Source organism: Colossoma macropomum, unplaced genomic scaffold (assembly GCF_904425465.1).
Source record: "Colossoma macropomum unplaced genomic scaffold, Colossoma_macropomum, whole genome shotgun sequence".
In the NCBI taxonomy this organism is placed as follows: Eukaryota; Metazoa; Chordata; class Actinopteri; order Characiformes; family Serrasalmidae; genus Colossoma; species Colossoma macropomum.
The window spans coordinates 27,157,784-27,176,461 of NW_023494805.1; the positions used below are offsets into that span (position 1 = coordinate 27,157,784).

General features: G+C 39.8%; 1 protein-coding gene across 1 annotated transcript in view; it reads right to left on the reverse strand.

Moving 5' to 3' along the window:
* Positions 1 to 18,678, reverse strand: part of dnah2 (dynein, axonemal, heavy chain 2) — a 211,978-nt gene that overhangs the window by 87,305 nt on the left and 105,995 nt on the right. Inside the window, exons 32-41 of the mRNA XM_036596629.1 lie at positions 16,938 to 17,039; positions 16,723 to 16,848; positions 16,537 to 16,647; positions 16,058 to 16,246; positions 15,019 to 15,122; positions 11,376 to 11,565; positions 11,038 to 11,218; positions 10,427 to 10,554; positions 2,052 to 2,204; positions 342 to 467 (exon numbers count right to left, since the gene is read on the reverse strand). Of these exons, the coding sequence (XP_036452522.1) occupies positions 342 to 467; positions 2,052 to 2,204; positions 10,427 to 10,554; positions 11,038 to 11,218; positions 11,376 to 11,565; positions 15,019 to 15,122; positions 16,058 to 16,246; positions 16,537 to 16,647; positions 16,723 to 16,848; positions 16,938 to 17,039 (1,410 nt within the window). The remainder of the gene's footprint in view (positions 1 to 341; positions 468 to 2,051; positions 2,205 to 10,426; positions 10,555 to 11,037; positions 11,219 to 11,375; positions 11,566 to 15,018; positions 15,123 to 16,057; positions 16,247 to 16,536; positions 16,648 to 16,722; positions 16,849 to 16,937; positions 17,040 to 18,678) is intronic.

Sequence of the window (18,678 nt, forward strand, 5' to 3'; positions counted from 1 at the left end):
ATAGAAGGTTTATCTAGACTGAAAAACTCTGGGATGTTGCTTGAAAGCACTGTTTGGTGAACAAATTTCTTAAATTAAATTTAGACTCAAAACTTAGTGCAGTGTGTTGGGGTTTGAACAGAAAGTTCTCAAACTGTATTTTGATTTGGACAAATATTTCAGGCCCGATTAAAGCTCTACCACAGAACTAGAGCAAAACAAACACACAGTCATTCCTTTGCTTCTTCTATTCTATTAAGAGTGCTAGCACATGCTAGTAGGTAGCTGACCCCACGCATGTGGGAAGGTGAGCTGCACCATCGCATGCTGCCTCAGTTCATGATGGGAGAAAGGTATCCTACCTTGCCATAGTCAATGGTGGGCGTCTCCACTGCAGGGAACAGGTCCTGGATGATCCCATTAAACAGTGGGAGGTCAGTGGAAGTCAGCTTAGCAATGTTCATGTCCTTCATAGACATGAGCAGGATCTGCAGTAAAAGGGCTGAAGTCAGAGGCCACTGAGAAATGGTACATTATGGTACTGCTGGTAAAAGCAGCTGATCTAGAAATAACGTCTCAAACACATCCACTACACAGAAAACAGGAAAACTACTCTCATATATGCTGGCTGAGATGTTGTCTATGCTAGTATACTGATAATTGTGTCATACAGTAATATTGATGGTTAGATTTAGTGACACTGATTTGCTGGGTGTTTCAGATTGTTTTGAAATAATAGTTGAAAATACATGAAAACTAATTAAATAGTGAGTTTCTTTTCTAGAAAATGTGAATTCTGTCGGGGGCTTATCTCACGAAGCATGTTCAATTTAGGATTTTAGGATTTCTGTTTCAGTTTCACAAATACAATAATAATAACAAATACAGCTGCAGTTAACTCTTTACAATGGCAGTTAGCAGCTTTCTCTGTTAACTCAGGTTTTAGTACTCAAGCTATGATTAGTTCCTGTGAATCTGCACATTAAAGCCTGACGTTTATAATGAACAGCCAATCACCTCAAGCTTAAGGAGCTAAGCAGCTTATTTTTCAAAGAAGGAAAAGGATATTATGCTATGTAAATATGAAAAAAGTAAAGCATTTATAAACATTAAGAGCAATGCTGTTGCAACCGTGTTGGTGACACTGGAGTAATTCTTGCTTGTGAGCATTCTTGATATCTATGTTACTGAAAAGCAATAATTTGCACCAGACTGATGCCACAAACATCACAAAGACCAAAAAAGGGCCCCTGTCCCTGATTGGTCAGAAGCTCAGCCTGATGTATACAAAGAACTGTTTGTGATCTGCCATAGTGACGTATATAACCCAAGAAGAGTGGCAGACTGTTGTGAGATGAAATCCAGGGTTAGGTCAAACTAAGCTTAAAGCTAACTGGCTAAGCAGTTTTGCTTTATGAGCAAAACATTTACAATACTTTGTAAAGTTCCTTATATACTAAACTTACATACCATCTGATACTGTGACACCATGATGTACTTTGCAAATACGGTGATATGTAATTTTATTCATCACTCATTTTAAGAAAATGTCCTCTTCATATGTGTACATTCTTTCTGTAGCTCTCTATTGCTTGGCTTAATTATCAACTGAAGGAACCGAGAACAGTGTTACAATTGCAGCCTAACGTTAATTCCTACGTACAGACAATATTCCAGCATGAAATTTTAAATAATCAAGGGGCACTTTTTTCATTAACACAGGCAACAGTATCGACATGGAAAAAAGAGCGAGGGAAAGAGCTTTCACTCAGGTAGAGGAGACGAGTCCTTTTCAAGTTTCAAGTTTTTGTCCTCTTTGATACATTTTTTATCACAGCCAGCTTTCCCGACGGGGTGTGAGGCACAGGTTTTAGTGTTAGAGCCCTGTCAGCGGTCTCTTCATCGCTGAACACACACATACACCCATGCAATCAGACCACTTCTGATAACACATCATCTGGGACATAGAAGCTGATATAACCCTGAAAGATTTCCAACAAAGTGCACTTGAGGTGCTTTCTGGCTGTCTGGGGTCAAGGGTGCTTTTGTGTGCATGTGTGTGCATGTGTAACCTCTTCATCTGCAACATCGGGACAGGCTCTGCGCTTCTTGCCAGCGTAGCGGAGCAGAGAGGTGAGCGCACGCAGGCCAAAGTCATAGTGATCTTGCTTTGACAACTGTTGCACTGCCAAACAGTAGAGTGTGAACACCTTCTTAGCTAAAACCTGAGAGAAACAGAGGGAGAGAGAGGTGGGTGAAAAAGGAGAAAAATAAGGGAGAGAAAAGAAGAAATTCAAAAAAGTAATTCATTTATTGCATCACTTTTTCATCAACAAAGAATGGAAATCAACAACAGTCACAGTGAGACAGTGAGAGTCAGGGACGAACACACAGGGATGAATGTCAATGACAAATGGGCACAAAGATATGGAAATGTGGAAATGGAAATAGCCGAAGTAAAACCTTGTGTGTGTGTATGTGTGTGTGTGTATGTGTGTGTGTGTGTGTCAGAGAAAGAGAGTGAGAGAGATTGTTTTTTTATACATTTTCAGGACTGATTTTATTAGAATACTAGTGAAAAACAGTGATACCCTACATCAGAGTTTTTCAACAAAAACTCATGAAGCCTCCACTGTTCTGGGAAGACCTTCCATAAGATTTTGGAGTGTGTCTGTGGGAATTTGTGCCCACTTAGTCAAAAGAGCATTTGTGAGGTCACTGATGTTTGATGAGAAGGTCTGGCTCGCAATGAATGTTCCAGTTCATCCCAAAGGTGTTTAATGGTTTTGAGGTCTAGGCTCTGTGCAGGCCAATGGAGTTAATCCACACCACAATCATGCTGGAAGAGGAAAGGACCTTCCCTGTTGCCACACAATTGGAAGCAAATAATTGTCTAAAATGTCTTTATATGCTGTAACATTAACATTCACTGGAACTGAAGGGCCAAAGACCAAACCCGGAAAACAGCCCCAAATCTTTATGCCTAAACTGTACTGCTGGCACTATGCATAGTGAAGCGCGATCCATCACTTCAGAAAAAAACATTTCCACTCCTACTAGAGTCCAGTGGTGGTGTGCTTTACACCACTCCAGCAGACACCTGGTAGAGCACACAGTGATCTTGGGCTTGTGTGCAGCTGCTTGGCCATAGAGACTCATTTCATGAAGCTCCTAATGCACTATTGAAATCGATGTGAGCCGACAGCATCTTCTACCAGGAGTGTTTGAGGTGGAAACGAGTTTCTCTTCAGTAATGCTGGTTAACCTAGAGGTTGAAGTTATCTCCAAAGGCAGTCTAGAACTCTAGTGAGTGATGCAAAAGAGGGCAGGTGATTGTGTTTGATTTTATATACCTGTTAGCAATGGGTGACCTGAACTCAATAATTATACATACTTTTGGCCACATAGTGCAAGTGAATGGCAACAGTGATTACTTTTAAGTACTTTACCATTAATATTCGTCCAGGCAACTAATAAAACAAAATTCAAAATCAAATATATTTTGATATATTTTGACAAATCAAATATATTTTGACAAATTCCTTTTTTTCTCTAAACATATTTTATAATCTAATGAGCATTTTAAAATGGTAAGACCGCTGGCTATTGTTAATAAATAAAAAATAATAAAGAACCAAGACACATAGGTTCTAAACTTGAAACTTGAAAAAGCATAATTTTTTGTTAATTCGTTTTTAAACTATATTTTCGTTGTTGACTTTCCTTTCTTTAGCAAGCCATGTTGTCACTTCACTACTCAGACCAGAAATAGTAAATAAATAGTAAATAAAATCTATGACTATGTGAAATTATTCGCTTTCTGACCTGATAATTATTCACTTTTCTGACCTAACCTGAGCTTTTATGACGGAACTTTGGAGGTATAGATACTTACATATACAGCTATATACAGAAGTATGGGTGCCCCTTGTCAAATTTTATGTTTTGTTGATTTTCTAAGTGAAAATAAGTTACAGAAAACACACTTCTGCACATTTTAGTGCACAATAACTCTTTATTGACTGAACATTTTGGAACCAATTATATAAATATTAAATGTGGCCTGTGCAAAGGTTATGGCACATTTCATGTTTTAGGTTTTTCCAGTGTGTTAAATTCAACAAATGAAAAGAAAACGTGCATCAAATTTAGCTGAAAAATGTCATATATAAGTGTGTTTCCTGTAGCACAATAGTCACCAACCCTCCTCCTGCAGATGTACTTTCCTGCAGAGTTTAGGTCAAACCTCATCCAAAATCACCTTTTCTTACACTAAGGCATCTGATTTAGCCAATCAAGGACTTCTGAGTGTGGTCTGAGCCACAGTCCACAGGAAGGTAGATCTCCAGGACCAGGGCTTGTGACCACTGGTGTCTGTGCATGTAGAAGACATAATGTAAGAGAGCTGCAGTCAGTAGGGAGGAGTCATGTGCAGAGGTAAAATGACCATTAATTAGACCGTTAATCAGATTGTGCCTTATGCCTTACACACACTCACATACATGAAAACCTACTGTGGGCTCATGTCCAGTATGCGTGTGTATATATATATATATATATATATATATATATATATATATATATATATATACATATATACACATACATATATATTTCTACATATATGTATGTGTGTGTGTGTGTGTGTGTGTGTTTGTGTGCTGAGGCACTGAGCCTTGGTTACCATGTCAGCTCGTTTTCCACACTGCTCACCAACATAGCTCCATAGGGAGACACAATCCTTCATCCACAGACCCACACACACACACACACCACACACACACACACACACACACACACAGATACACAACACATCCATGATAGGTAGCACAGTCTCCTGGCTCTGGGGAGACAGATACCCCACTGTCTGTTACGGCTCATAACACCAGACTTCCACACTTCACTGCAACGGGCCAAAGAGCTCTCTCTCTTTTTCCTCCTCTAACTCTCTCTCTCTTTCAATCTGCTTCTCTCCTTCTTCCAGAGTTTCTCCCTCTCTCTCCCTTCCTTTCTCTATCTGTCTCAATATCTATCATTCTCTCTCTCTCTCTCTCTGTTTCACTCGCTATAGTCAGTCTAACTCCCACTCCATCTGACATGACACAACATTGATATGTCCATTTCCTCCCATTTGCAGAGGTAATAGTCCTCTCAATAACCCATAATGATACAGGGCCTATCGATTGTTTAAGGAGACAGGAAGAGAGGCAGTATATGAGGTAAAAGAGAGAAAAAGAGGGTGAGGGAGAGAGGGGGAGCTCGTGTGCTGGCCAAATGAAATCTAACATTGACATTCAGGGCTTTGGCGAAAGGCTTGATGCTGCTCCTCTTCCCGCCGCTCTTAATCTCAGCTCTATTATTTGTCATTCCAAGTCCAATCTCCAGCGCCTCTCTCTCTCTCTCTGCCAGCTAACTGGGCTTGTGTACAGCACCAACAAATAAGGCTTTTCCATTAGGGCTATGTTTGCTGGAGCAGCCAGGAGCTCTCAGTGGATATTTTGGAGGGATTTTATGCCTACCAGGCCTGGAGTGTGTGTTTTAGGGGCTGGCCGTACACATATTGTGCTGCTGAGCTATGTCACTCAGGTGTTTTTTTGCACACGCACACGTACAAAAACACACACAGCATGTATGCCGTGTGTCAGCAGTAATCCAACAGTGAGATCAGTCTCCTGGAGTGTGTCTGTGTGCATGTGTGTGCGTGTGTGTGTGTGAGCTCATCTGTGTTTGCCTATCTGATCCAATCCCCTCCAGCTTCAAAGCCGAATTTAATACCAAACACTAACCTGCTGCCCATCTCTCTCTCTCTGATAATGATCTAATCCTATTCATGATCTTCAGGCCTCTCTTAAAGGCATAATGGACAATAGTTCAGGCTGACTTGACTCCCTGTAAAAGACGGATTCAGTAAATAGCGCCTGAAAATTAATTGGCAGATCCTCTTTTTCTGGCTCATGGTCATCCTAACAACCTTTGTGACTGATTCGCCTCTTATAAAAGTCATCAGATATCTAAATGATCTAGCTAAAAAAATCTTTAAAGGGTAAAAGAGACATTACAGTTCAGCAAGGAGTGAAATATTACAACAATAACAACAATAAGGAGTGGATATCATTTATTATACTGACTTAAACTGCTCCTTTTAGTCGTCTGATGAGACAAAATGAAGACCCTCTTTTCAGATAAATGCAATCTGAGCACAGTGAATGAGTGGCTGTATGAGTGTGCATGTGTGTACTTGTATTTCTGCACTTACAAGCACTATTACATATATGAAAAATATTTAAACCAACAATATTAAAGCAATCTTTCTTGAATGTTAAGACTAAGCTTAAGGTCAGGGTCAGATTAAGGTTATGTTTTGTCTTTGAACATAAACACCAATATTTCATGCTTCTGTGCCAAAGTTGGTGCCAAAAAACATCATACTAGTTTTCTACAGTATTGGTAGTACCAGTGACAAACTGTGGCTATTAGAGCTAGGCCTTCAGTTAAACATTAAAACTTGTTTAAAATAAGGAAAAAACTTCTTGAGTGTTCTACAGGGTTCATATACTTTCACCATGTGAAGTATATATAGGTGTCAGCCTACAAAGGGAAACCTGAGCTCTCACCAGCCATATAGCACTGCTGCTGGTTGCTAATCCACTGGTTTACGAAGTTGAACAGCTTGGTGGTCAGGAGCAATGTTCTCACAAATGGTCAGAAATAATTCTTAAGAGAACGGCTGACTTCTTTCTTTTTTTACATCTTTTTCATACAGCTTCTCAACACAGACTCATAGGATATTTCCAGCATCAGATTTCTCCAGTTCATAGAGTATTGTCATCTGACAATATGTTTATTTGCTTTCTTGTTGAAGCTAGCCCTTAAAGTTGTCATTTTCCAGCTATCACCTGTTAAACTGATATAACTGTAACTGATATATAGTTTAAGACCATGTTTACATCTGGTCACATTATGTGACAAGTATCTGGACTGTATCCTGATGAGATTTTAGCCACATGTATTGTCACTTGGTAGTCAAATGCGTCTTCGGTTAGTCGGAAATCCATGTGCTGTATGAGACAGAACATGCACATCTGCTCGTTACAAGGCAACCAATTACCAGTTGTTTATCCATTCACCCTCTTCATCTACAGTTTGTTGTGCACAGTAGTGTCTGTCCATATTGGTATTGAGCATTTTGTTTTGTCTGGTCCCCAACCATGTGTGTCCTCCATAATTATCTTTCTCGCAGACACAGATCATGCACCCAGTGACGTACTGCATGGGGAGAAGGTTTTTGGTTGTGGAATGTGTCTTGGAGAGACTGATGCGTTTACACTGCTATAACGTGGCTAAAATACATCTCAGACCACCTCCTGAAGTGGTTTAAGCAATCGGATTTGTATCTGTTTTAAATGCGTCTTGGGTGTGTTTACACTTGCATTTTATGTGGCTTAGCTGTATCCAGATATAATTCTGATACTTAAGACACATAAAATAAAGTGTGAATGGGGTGTAAAGGCCTTAAGTTACTAGCTACTACATATTGACATGATGCACACACTATTTGATCCCACACATAAAAAAAACACAAGTCAGGTGAAATACATGGGTCCAGTCCCTGGTCTTGTAAAAAATCAACTAAGCCTGCTAAAAGCCAACTGAAGCAACTAAAGCAAGGAATCTGCCAGTGAAAACTTTTGCAAAGCGGAGAAGGAGCACAACGGATCTTAATGGGTAGCGTTATGGGCGGGAAGCTTGAAACTTCAGCACACATAACACAAAAAGCATAACCCATGAAATCCACAGCTGAATATAATGATGTTTTGGGGGGTATATGCTCTGTGTCTGAACGCAGCCTTAGGCCACTATCGAAGTTTGTGTGTTTACATCATGAAATAAAAATGATTAAAGAATCCCATGAAAATATTTCCATGACCTTTAAGTATGTTTTTGCATTGTACTATTTATCAAAGACGATTCGGTACTGGATTTTGGCACAATTATTTTCAGGACCCATATGAATCCTGGTTAATTTATACACACATAAAATCATAATATTTTTCATTAAAACACAAAATATTTTGCTTAATTGTAGAAAATATACGTTTCAGCAGCAATTCTTAATGTCACACAATGATTTTCAGACTTTGGGATACATTTACTTCAAAACAATGGGATTTAACTGCTCAACATGTGGCCATGAGCGACAGGGATGAAGTCTCACTTTCTGCTCTAAAATGCAGGGCTGTGGCTAAAATAAGACTCTGTCTATGGATTGAAACTCTTTGTGTTTCAGTAGTCACATGAAAATGTGGAACAGCATTTTTTTTAAAAAAAGTTTCTTAGGAAAGATTCTAAATCTTTCAACTTAATTTTAAAAGAAATTTTAAAAAGATTATAATTCCATTTCTAACAAGGCCTAGAGTGACTGTTTTCCTCACAAAATTGGTCACATAGGAAATAAAAACATGCTTGATTCTTCTGTCACTTCATAATTATGTTTTCAGCTAATCTGACAAGTAAGGCCTTCAGTGCAGCTCCTGAAGTCCTAACAAATAGGAGAGATTGCTCTTGATTGGTCAATTTTCCAGTGCCTGTTTCAAGACTTTAGCCTTTTTGTGTCCAATCAACAATTCAAAGTGAAAGCAAAGTATTACTACAACAGGGATGTGCATTTCAGCTAAATTTGATATTCAAGTAGCCGTAAGGGTTAATAAACAGATAATCAGTTAACTGCATAGAAGGGAAAAAATAATTTAAAAAAACTTCATCTGACATTAATGTAGGGCTGCAGACTTACCTTTTTAGGTGACAGCACTTGTGTAGCACACAGAAGAACACATTTTAAAACGTTTATTTTTTAAAAAAGGAAAAAACTTAGGTTTTTAAGTTGGATGAGTAATGGATGCTGCCTATTCAGAGAAGCTAAAAGACATTACTCTGCATGGTGCTGAGGACTCGTTGTTTTCTTACAGGTGGACAACGTGCCCACAAGTTTGTCAGAAAAAAATATTTTTTACTGTTTCTGGGCCTAGCTTATATCAGCTAAAGTAATTTAACTAGTTTATTTAGATAAAAAGCAATGTCATACCCAGCCACACTCTCTTTGCCTTTTCAGCCACGTTCTTAACATCATGCCCTTGGCAAGGCGCTCATGTTAAGGCACTTGTGTGTTTTTGTAGCAGAGTGTAATAAAAATACGCTTACCTGCAAATACAAGTGAACACTCCACATTTTACAGTCCAGTCAAAGTTACAAACATAAAATCAGTGTTTCCTTGAATTGTTTGTGTCCGCCTTTCCACGATTAACAAAACTAATACCAGAACAGTGATTTCAGATTTGTATACTGGCACCTCAACAATTAACTGAGTACCTGTGCACATCCCTATTACATAAAATTAAACTGAAATTACAGACATGTAATTTTTTTATTTCTAGAGTTCTCCTCCAGGTAGTACCAAGTATAGTTGGTTTCACATCCCTATCTGTTGGCACACAGAAGAAAAACTTGACAATGGTGTCTAAGGCTACGTTTACACAGCAGGTAAAAGTGGCCAAAATCTGATTTTCTCACCAAATCTTTTTTTGTTTGGCTGTTCACATTATCTTTTAAATGTGACCTGTATGCGACATTAGTCTGAACAGATCACGCTTCTAAACTGACCCGCATGTGCAAAAGAACAATGCTTCACGTGGCGTCCTCGCCCAGAGGTAAACAGTCAGGACGGCTAGCAAATGCCAGTCGCTCCCGGAGCTTCAGTTTCGTCTTCGCCAGCATCACAGGAGCGATTATAAAGTTCCAGTGGTTGACAGCTGGACTCATCACCCACAGTGTGTTCGAGTTCGCCGTAAAAGGGGCACATTATTCGGCCACGGCTACTTCTTTGGTTCGTGTCCTCGGATTCTTTAAACTGTTCTCTGACGCCTCGGTCTCCTCCGGCCGCGCTCGGCCGTTTCGTTCGAAACCTCTTCGAACATGGAACGGTTTGGATGAGTCTCTTCTAATGTTTGGTACAGAAACATCAGCCTAAGTGTTTATGAGTCTCAGCAGCGCGAAATTATGACGAATGTCGAGTTAGATTGATGTAAAAGTCACATGAATTCCGATCTGGCTGTTCAGACTGAGTCACATTGCCACAGATCGGATACGTACAGGATTTCAGTACCACATATAAAAGCATCTCAAATCAGAATTGAAAAGGTCAGATTCAATGCGTTTTTGCTGTTCACACTGCCACACAAATGACACATCTGTGTCACATATGAGGAAAAAGATTTGGGCCACTTTTACCTGCTGTGTAAACGTAGCCTAATTGTGTTGCTGCAACAATATCAGTTATAGAGGATTGCATAATTTCACTGGTGTTGGTAAAGACTACCAAATTTCTGGTCTTGTGACGTCTCTACTCACAAGTATGTTTGTGTGTGTTGAAAGAGTGAACATGCCAGGTCACCTTGCAGTTGTTGAAGCCTTCTCCAAACAGAGTGATCTCAGCTATCAGAGTGGAGTCTGGCACTACCATAGAGATTGGCCGGAACATGGACTTCAGATTATCAGGCAACTCGGTACGACCGGCATAACCTAGAGGAGACCCACAAGCAAACACATTAAAACACATACATAAAAGACTGGAATTAAAAAATTCTGTATTCTATACAATGACACATCATAATGCCAATCCATAGATAGTTAAATTCTAAATAATGAGCTATTGGAGCTGGATTTCTTTTTCTCTGTCGAGATTCTATAATTTCAGTGATTTTCCATGAAGTCTGTCATTTTCATTCAGAACGAATGTGCAATGTCTGTGTTTTTTACAATTCTGGAGTGAATGACCTGTAACTGGCTGTACCCATCCTGCTCAAACTGACCTCTTGGTTAGTAACAATACTTGCTAACCAAGTTATTTGTGGAAAATTACACATATCCTTCCCATATCAATGTGCCAAATCCCCCACAAATGATATTACAGAACCTTCTCTAGTACAACCAGGCTATTAAATAGTGCTTTAGAAATCCATGCAAACAAATAATTATTAATAATTCAGTATTTCATTGATGTACCAGGGTTCATGGTGATGAAGATGCCACAGGACCAGACCAGGCGGATATCTCTGCCCTCGAAGATGAAGTTGGTGGCTCCTGCAGACAGAGCTGAGAGGATGGACAGGATCTGCTGTGCCACTACTGACAACACCTCAATATTAATGCGGTTAAATTCATCAAAACAACCCCATGCGCCAGTCTGGGAACACACACAAATACATTCATTTCATAAACAATCTGCACAATTAATTATGCCACCTTGCCTGGTCCTTCTCTGTCCACAACGTGTTTATAAAGTATTGAAAATTGTGAAATTCATTTACATTTAAATGGTCTTTATTACATATTAACAATACCTGAGCGAGGCCAGAGTACATGCGGCCCATGGATTTGTAGTCTAGGCCATCGGAGCAGTTGACCACAATGACGTACATGCCCAGAGCTTTGCCCAGGTCTTTCACAGTCTCAGTTTTGCCTGTGCCGGCTGGGCCTTTAGGAGATCCTCCACGATGCAGATGCAAGGCTGTGGTCAGAGTCATATAGCACCTGCAAAACAGGTCACTTACTTTACTCATTCACTGATTTCATGCACAGCAAAGAGCACTGACTTGCTAAATGGTGCATGCTTTAAGAATCCGTTCTGCTTCATCATGCTGTGGTAGTAACTTAGCAACCAGATGTGTGTACATGCAAACAATAGCAAACATTGGACAAATTAGCTTCCAGGCCCCAGCACCAAAAGAAAGAGTAATTTGAGCTTTAACTATGCACAAATACACTCTGTATGAGCCACTGACGGTCTTAACAAAATCATTGTTAATTCAGGAAAAATATGGAAATATACTGTCACTGTTGAAACAAAACTTTGTATATCAAAAATGGTAACATGGTAAAAGGATAAGAAAACCAATTATAACTTACATAAAACATACATTATAAAGTAAGTTAATTTTAGACCATTTCTATTTATTCAACATGATATTCTGACACAATATAGTGTTTTCAGGCAGAAGGAATACGCTGTTTGGCCTGTCAAGTCCATAAGAAAGCCCAAATTGATCTGCTTCTGATTCTTAGGGCTTGAAGAATGCTACAGGGAGTTAATTGCGTAAGTGTATACACATCCAAAAAATGGGATCTCACGCTGGTTTCCTTGCTGATAAACTGTCAAAATGGACATGTCATGCTTGAGTTTCACATCTTTTATTATTGCCTATTCAAGGATACATCACCATATTTTAAATTAAATCACCTCAAAATAATATTTCTTATAATATCACTTTTTGTTTCTTTACAGACCAAGAAATTCAGTGATTAAAGCCTATAGTGACTAGATGCTTGAAGATAGAGTTAGTCACTGCTCCTCACTGGGACCAAACTTATTTTATTTTGGCCAAAAAATGAACACATACTACATAAAAACTGGACATTAAAGACGCAGTAAGCGAGCTCCCTTCGGAGCTCTTTCAGAAGCTCCACTCTCTAGAGGTGCACTGACGAGGTGAACGACACAGAGCTAGTGCTAGCAAACTTGTTTTTTTTAGATCTTTGTGGCCATAAAACCCTTTACAAACACTGTACAGAAAAATGTCATGACATAACGTTAGAGCGAACAACGACACAGCAAGTAATGTTAGCAAGATTGGGGGTTAGCAAACTTTCACTATAATTACTCCTGCAAAGCTAACCAGTTGTGATTAGCTAGACCAAAGATTAGCAAAAAGAATAAGCAGAAACAGAGAAACTTCCTTGTCTCTTTTCATGCTTTCCAACTCTCGATGAAGCTGGTCAGCTTCTTGTTCGCCAGCTTCTTGTTTGAATTTTCCTGTTCCACCTTAAAAGGCGCAAGAATGTAACTGCTGCACCTTTTAAGGTGGAATGAGAATGAGAAAGAAAATTCAAACAAGAAGCTGGCAAATAAGAAGCCTTGTCAACTCTCTGAGGTCTCTCCTCCACTGAAATGCCTCACCGATGTTGCCACAGCTCTTCGCCCTCACCTTATATAAGAACTTTTTTCTCAGTGTTTGTTTTTCAGATGTTCTCCTCTTTGACTGTTTCTGCCATCTGTCCTTCTTGACAATGCATGGAGTTCACAACATATAGCATGTACCAGATATATAGTCTCACCTGCCCCTCCCCTTCCCCCTGTCCTGTGCACAAGCACAAATGCCCCCTGTTGCTGATGGGCTGGAATAGTGTTCAGTCTGATCCACTGTGGTTGTTCCCCATTTACAGAGCCAGGGCTGTGTATGAACGCCAGATATTTTTCCAGCGTGCATACAGAACGGACAGCTAGTGGACCATGAGGAGATATTTGCTGAATTTGATTAATAGTGCATTGGATTAAAATCGCTTACTGCACCTTTAAGAAGCAAATGTTAGCCTGCCAGTTTTAGTCTGTATCTTATCTCTTGCATGGCACATAAGTTTGGTTGGGAAGGCCACTCAGCCTATTTAAAGGTAGGAAAAACACTGCAATAGTGTACATTATCAGCACACTACAATTTTGCTGCATGTTGCCCTTAGTTAACTATGCTGACAATCAAATTGTCCAGTAAGAATTCATGCAACACTACACATTGGCTAACACCTGAAGTGGTGCAGTGATAAGAGGGAGCATATTCAGATTCAGCCATTTAATGTTGGCAAACTTGCAAATGCAGTGTCGGAAAACACACCAGGGACGAGCATACAAGTCACAGCTGGACAGACTGATAAAAGACTGAAAGAAGCAAACAATAAGTCAGAGCAATAGAAAAGCAAGGCCAGGCCCAGCCATGCAAGCACAGCTGCAAAGACAGACATAAGTGCTCCCAAAAACACCATCAACAAGTACGCACCGTGGCACTTTCGGTGGGTGAAAACGGTACAGACGAAGACATCCACCTAGACAGGCAGCCCCACAGAATCACCCACACAGACAACACACCGAAAACCACATTCAAACAGACCCAAATTTGAGCGCTTATAAAAATAAGTGTTGACAGTGTCATACACACACACAGAGGGAAAAAGAAAGACACCCATAAGCCCATTCTCCATGTCCTTGAGTGGGTTTAGGATGTCATGTGCTCATCAGCATAAGCCAGGATTAGATGTTTTCTTTCATTTCATGGAAGATCGTTTTGCAGCTGTGTTTTTCATCGCCATTCTGCTGTTTCTAAAGGACGCAATAAAAAATCAGCTATTGACTCTCGACTCTCACCTCATATGTGGATTCCATGAAATAATTGATAGTGGGGGAAAATCTTCACACTTCCATTGTAACGCTTGCACATGGAAGCCTGGAACTCAAGCTTAAGACACATGTCACTGTCTTTCTGTCTGTCTCTCTCTCTGAAATCAATTCAAATCTTATTGGCACACTTGTGATCCCTGTCTCTCTCGCAGGTCAGTGTGTCCACCATCACCCTGATGCTGATGCAGCAGATTTGCTCCTTTGCGGCTGTCATCTTATTTTGATTATGAGCTCAGTAATGGCCTTAATGTTTTTATCAAAAGATGATGATTATTACAAGAAAGCTGATATTAGTGTAATGATTATTACAGGGGTGTTCATGTTATCCATTATCAAGTGAGCTATCATAGGCCATAGCGGTATTATCTGTAATAACATGAGAAACTACTACACGCTCGCTAATGGTAATCTCTCTGATTACTCTAGGATACATCTGGTGAAGTGCATGGTATAAGGGCTCCAATGGAAGATTATATTGCATATTATGTCCATTTGACTCGTACACAATGTATACAACATAGTTATCATATACAACAAGGCCTTTCACCTGTGACGACCATAGCTAAATGTGGAAAAATGTAAATGCATATACATGCTTCAGGGAAACTCATTCACCAGCAATGGCAGTAGTGTGGCAATGCAGCTTAACACCAGAGAAGGAAGACCGTTCGGCTCTAGGGAATCCAATAAGCTTTGCCGTCCAGGCCAGTTGCTATTGCCTTTTAGAGGTAAGGACTGTCATGTTGCTATGGCTACCGTACCTGTCAGTTAGAGGGGTGATGACCAGGCGGCCAGAGTTGCCCAGGTACTCGTAACCATATTGGAAGTGTGTGTTGGTCTGTCTGATAATGCAGTCATCCACATCCTGCAGGCAAACACACATAAACAAACAGATTTATGCAGCTTTGATTAGTCATTTGATTAATGCGTCCTGTCTCCCATACCATAACACATATTCCACTCTCTCTGTGAAATCAAATCAATTCCAGTCCAAGAAGCTTTACTGATAGTATTAAGCTATAATATAGTGTTGCCAAAGCATTCAAAGCATTGTTTATAATAAATCAGTGTAACCAGTCAACACACACAGGTAACTGCACATATTCAATCCTACATATACAATGTTTTACAAAAGTCAGAAACCACGCTTCATTTATTTAATTTTATTCAACACAGTCATTAAGGACAAGTTAAAGAGAAAGTGGGACTCCTAATAACAGTTGACCTGGTAAACCACCAAAACTGTCACCTTCAAATAAACAGTACTTAAATATTTAATCTTCGTGAGATAGGGGAAAATCAAGCTCCACAACATTTCAGATCTCAAAAAAATCCACAGGTGTTTCTTTTAATACTTCCACTGTGAAAACTCAACACTACGGGTCTGAAAGGATGTGTAGCTGTCTAGCAGTCATTACTGAGAAAAACAAAGAAGCTGGTGGTGTCCTCAAAACAATGGACTGAATTATCATTGAATGTTTTTAGGATTATTTGGATCGTGAGAAGCAGAAAATACAACTTTTAAGACTGAACTTTGGAGGTGTGGAATCCCTGCAGATTTCTTTGGAAGAAAAAAACTGAAGGCATGTCTCCTGAAAAGAGTGGGAAGATGGACACACCAAATATTGACAATTTGATATTATATTTAGTTGTTGATGCTTCTGTGTAAGTTCTTGTTAAATATCTGTTTTCAGTTTTTTTCTTGATGTTGAAAAATGAGTAACTCGTACTAGTTCAATAAATGAAGGATGGTCTCTGACTTTTGCTCAGTAGTGTACCATCTCAGTCTCTGTCTCTGACCTTATCCCAATAGAGGCGGAGTTGGCAGAGCCAATCGAAAGCGTTGACGTCACAGCAGCCTGCTTTAGCCAATTTGTCAATGACATCACGTGCGTGGACCTCCACTGTAACCAAGGCGACGATCTTGAGGCGCAGGATCTTTGAGAGGTTTCCCCTGATGGCATCAGAGTAGCGGTGCAGCATGGACACCTACCGCATGACAGCTCATGAAAGCTCACACTTCTGCTTGGTGACACTTACATCATTACTCTGTGTGACATGTTATGGCACAATGTTTATGGTTGTGGCATGAACTCAGTGACAATCAGCAACATGATTTGTTTCGATATACAATGCAATAAAAGATTACATTTTAATGACCATGTGTCCAAAAATCAAAAGTTAAGACAGCAAACAATCAGTGTGTTTCTGCCCCAGGAAAATAAAACAGTCTGTTTGGAAGACAGGAAGCCCTTAGTGGGAAAAGCTCCTCATTTCACCTGTTTCTTCTTCATGGATTTGAGTGCGGATTTGTCTGCTCTCTCTTTGCCTGTAATCAGGGATTTAGTGACGTCTGTGGTCCACTGGATTTGACTGGCTGTTATCAGCATCTGCACAAAAACAGAATACAGTTTACCACTTGCCCACATACACTCACTTGCACCCACAAAACAGAGGTCACACACCTGTCCAGGCCAATCTTTAACCCACTTGTCTCTTTTTCCGGTCATTTTTTTGAGGGCTAGACGGCAGTTCTTTAGACTATCCTTCAGAGTCCAGCGCATGGTCCGCTCAACATCACATAACCATGCCTATACACAAACATACATACAAATACGAACAGAACATAAGAGGAAACCCAAGTAAGAGTGTATATGATATTCCATTGATTTGTACGCACCTCTACTGGCCCCTCTAGAAGAACAGGGTGAGTGAACTCCACAAACTCTCCATCAGCAGAGAACATTCCACCGGCTTCAGATTTACTACTGCTGATCCCCACCTACACACATTTACACAGGTATCAACCCATACAGTTCACCCCATAAGACGTGTTATTCACAATTTTTGAGCTATATGTTTGCATAAGGCTGGAAGACATGGATATCTAGGTTAATATACTTTCCCCATAAACTTTGGCCAAGTAACATCACTAATTCTGTTTCTCTCTTTTTTCTTTTATTAGACTAGCCTAGGTGATTTGCTTAGACTGTGGGTGGTGGCATACTAATGTATGTAAAATTTTGGTGTTGCACGCATACTGTACACAGATTAGGGCTGAGTAGTGAAAACTGGCAGTACTCTGGATAAAAGGTTACATTATAAAGGATTGTTAGAATTATTCAAAAATGAAGACGGAAAAGGAAAGAAGAGAGAAAAAATATCAGACGACATCTGAGTCTGACTGGCTCCTTGATGCACAGAGAGTGAAAAAAGACAGCACGCTTAACTATAACGCATTGCAGAGCTCCAACTTCTGGCAGTATTTCATAGTAAGCTAACGTTAGATAAGAATAGTTCCTTATGCAGATAATGCTTTAAACCAGTAGTTACAAAGTCAAGTATTACGTGAAATCTGCTGAACCACTTTATCAAAAACGTGATTTATGCATCTAGAACACTACATGAAGAGCAGCACTAACGTTACTCTGTCGCTGCTGGAGAGGGGAGGACTTGAATGAAACACATCACAAACATACACAAGCGTTCTGAGTGAGGATATTTCAGCAGGTTAGATTAAGCTTTCCAGTCTGCTTTCTGACTTCTGAAAGAGAAAGCTAATGTGGCATCTGTCAGCATAGGGAACACGTTTAGATTCAGCTGGCACCAAAACTACTAAATTTGTAGGTGAGAGCTTTGACTTGCTAGGGTCAGTTCAGCTCTAATTTAGCTGTCTACTGGGAAACCACAAATTTTAATTACGGCAAAAAGTCAAGGATGTCATCTGAGACATCCTTGCTTGTCACAGAGCAGTCACCAAATTTACTGTTAACCATGATTACAGCCTTTTTCAACCGTTTGAGCTTCTTGTATGTTTCTTTGCAATGTATGGATATAGTATATATTATTTATCAGATTCTATGCTATTATTGACTGTATTATTGTCAATGATAATGATTAACAATATACCTCACCACAGGAGATCTGAGATGTATTTTTTGTCCCTTTTATTGATTTGTTTGTTTGTTTGTTTGTTTTTTTTTAACTACAGCATCCTGGTCAAGTGACTCGTGTGGAGGGCCAAAAAAGGAGAAGATGGAAGATGGATATTATTATTAATAATAAATCTTGTTGGTCACAATTAGACAAAAGGTTTCTGAAGCATCCTTTTGGTATCGGTATTGGACTTGAGGTTTTGGATCAATACGCAGCCCTAACAGACAAAACAAAACAGATATTGCCACAAGTGGGAAACTAGCCAAGCTAGTCACCAAGTGTCACTCACCAGAACTGAAAAGAGTGTCATGATGTAATAGATTGTCGTGTTTCTCCATGCCTTAATTATGTGCTTGAGCATGCAGCATAACGATCGAGACACAAAGATATATTTTGCTCTTCCATCTCACCATGCAGATCATCTCCTTCCATCTCACCTCTCAGCCCATCGCAGAACACAACCTGACTCTCAGTCTCTTTCTGAC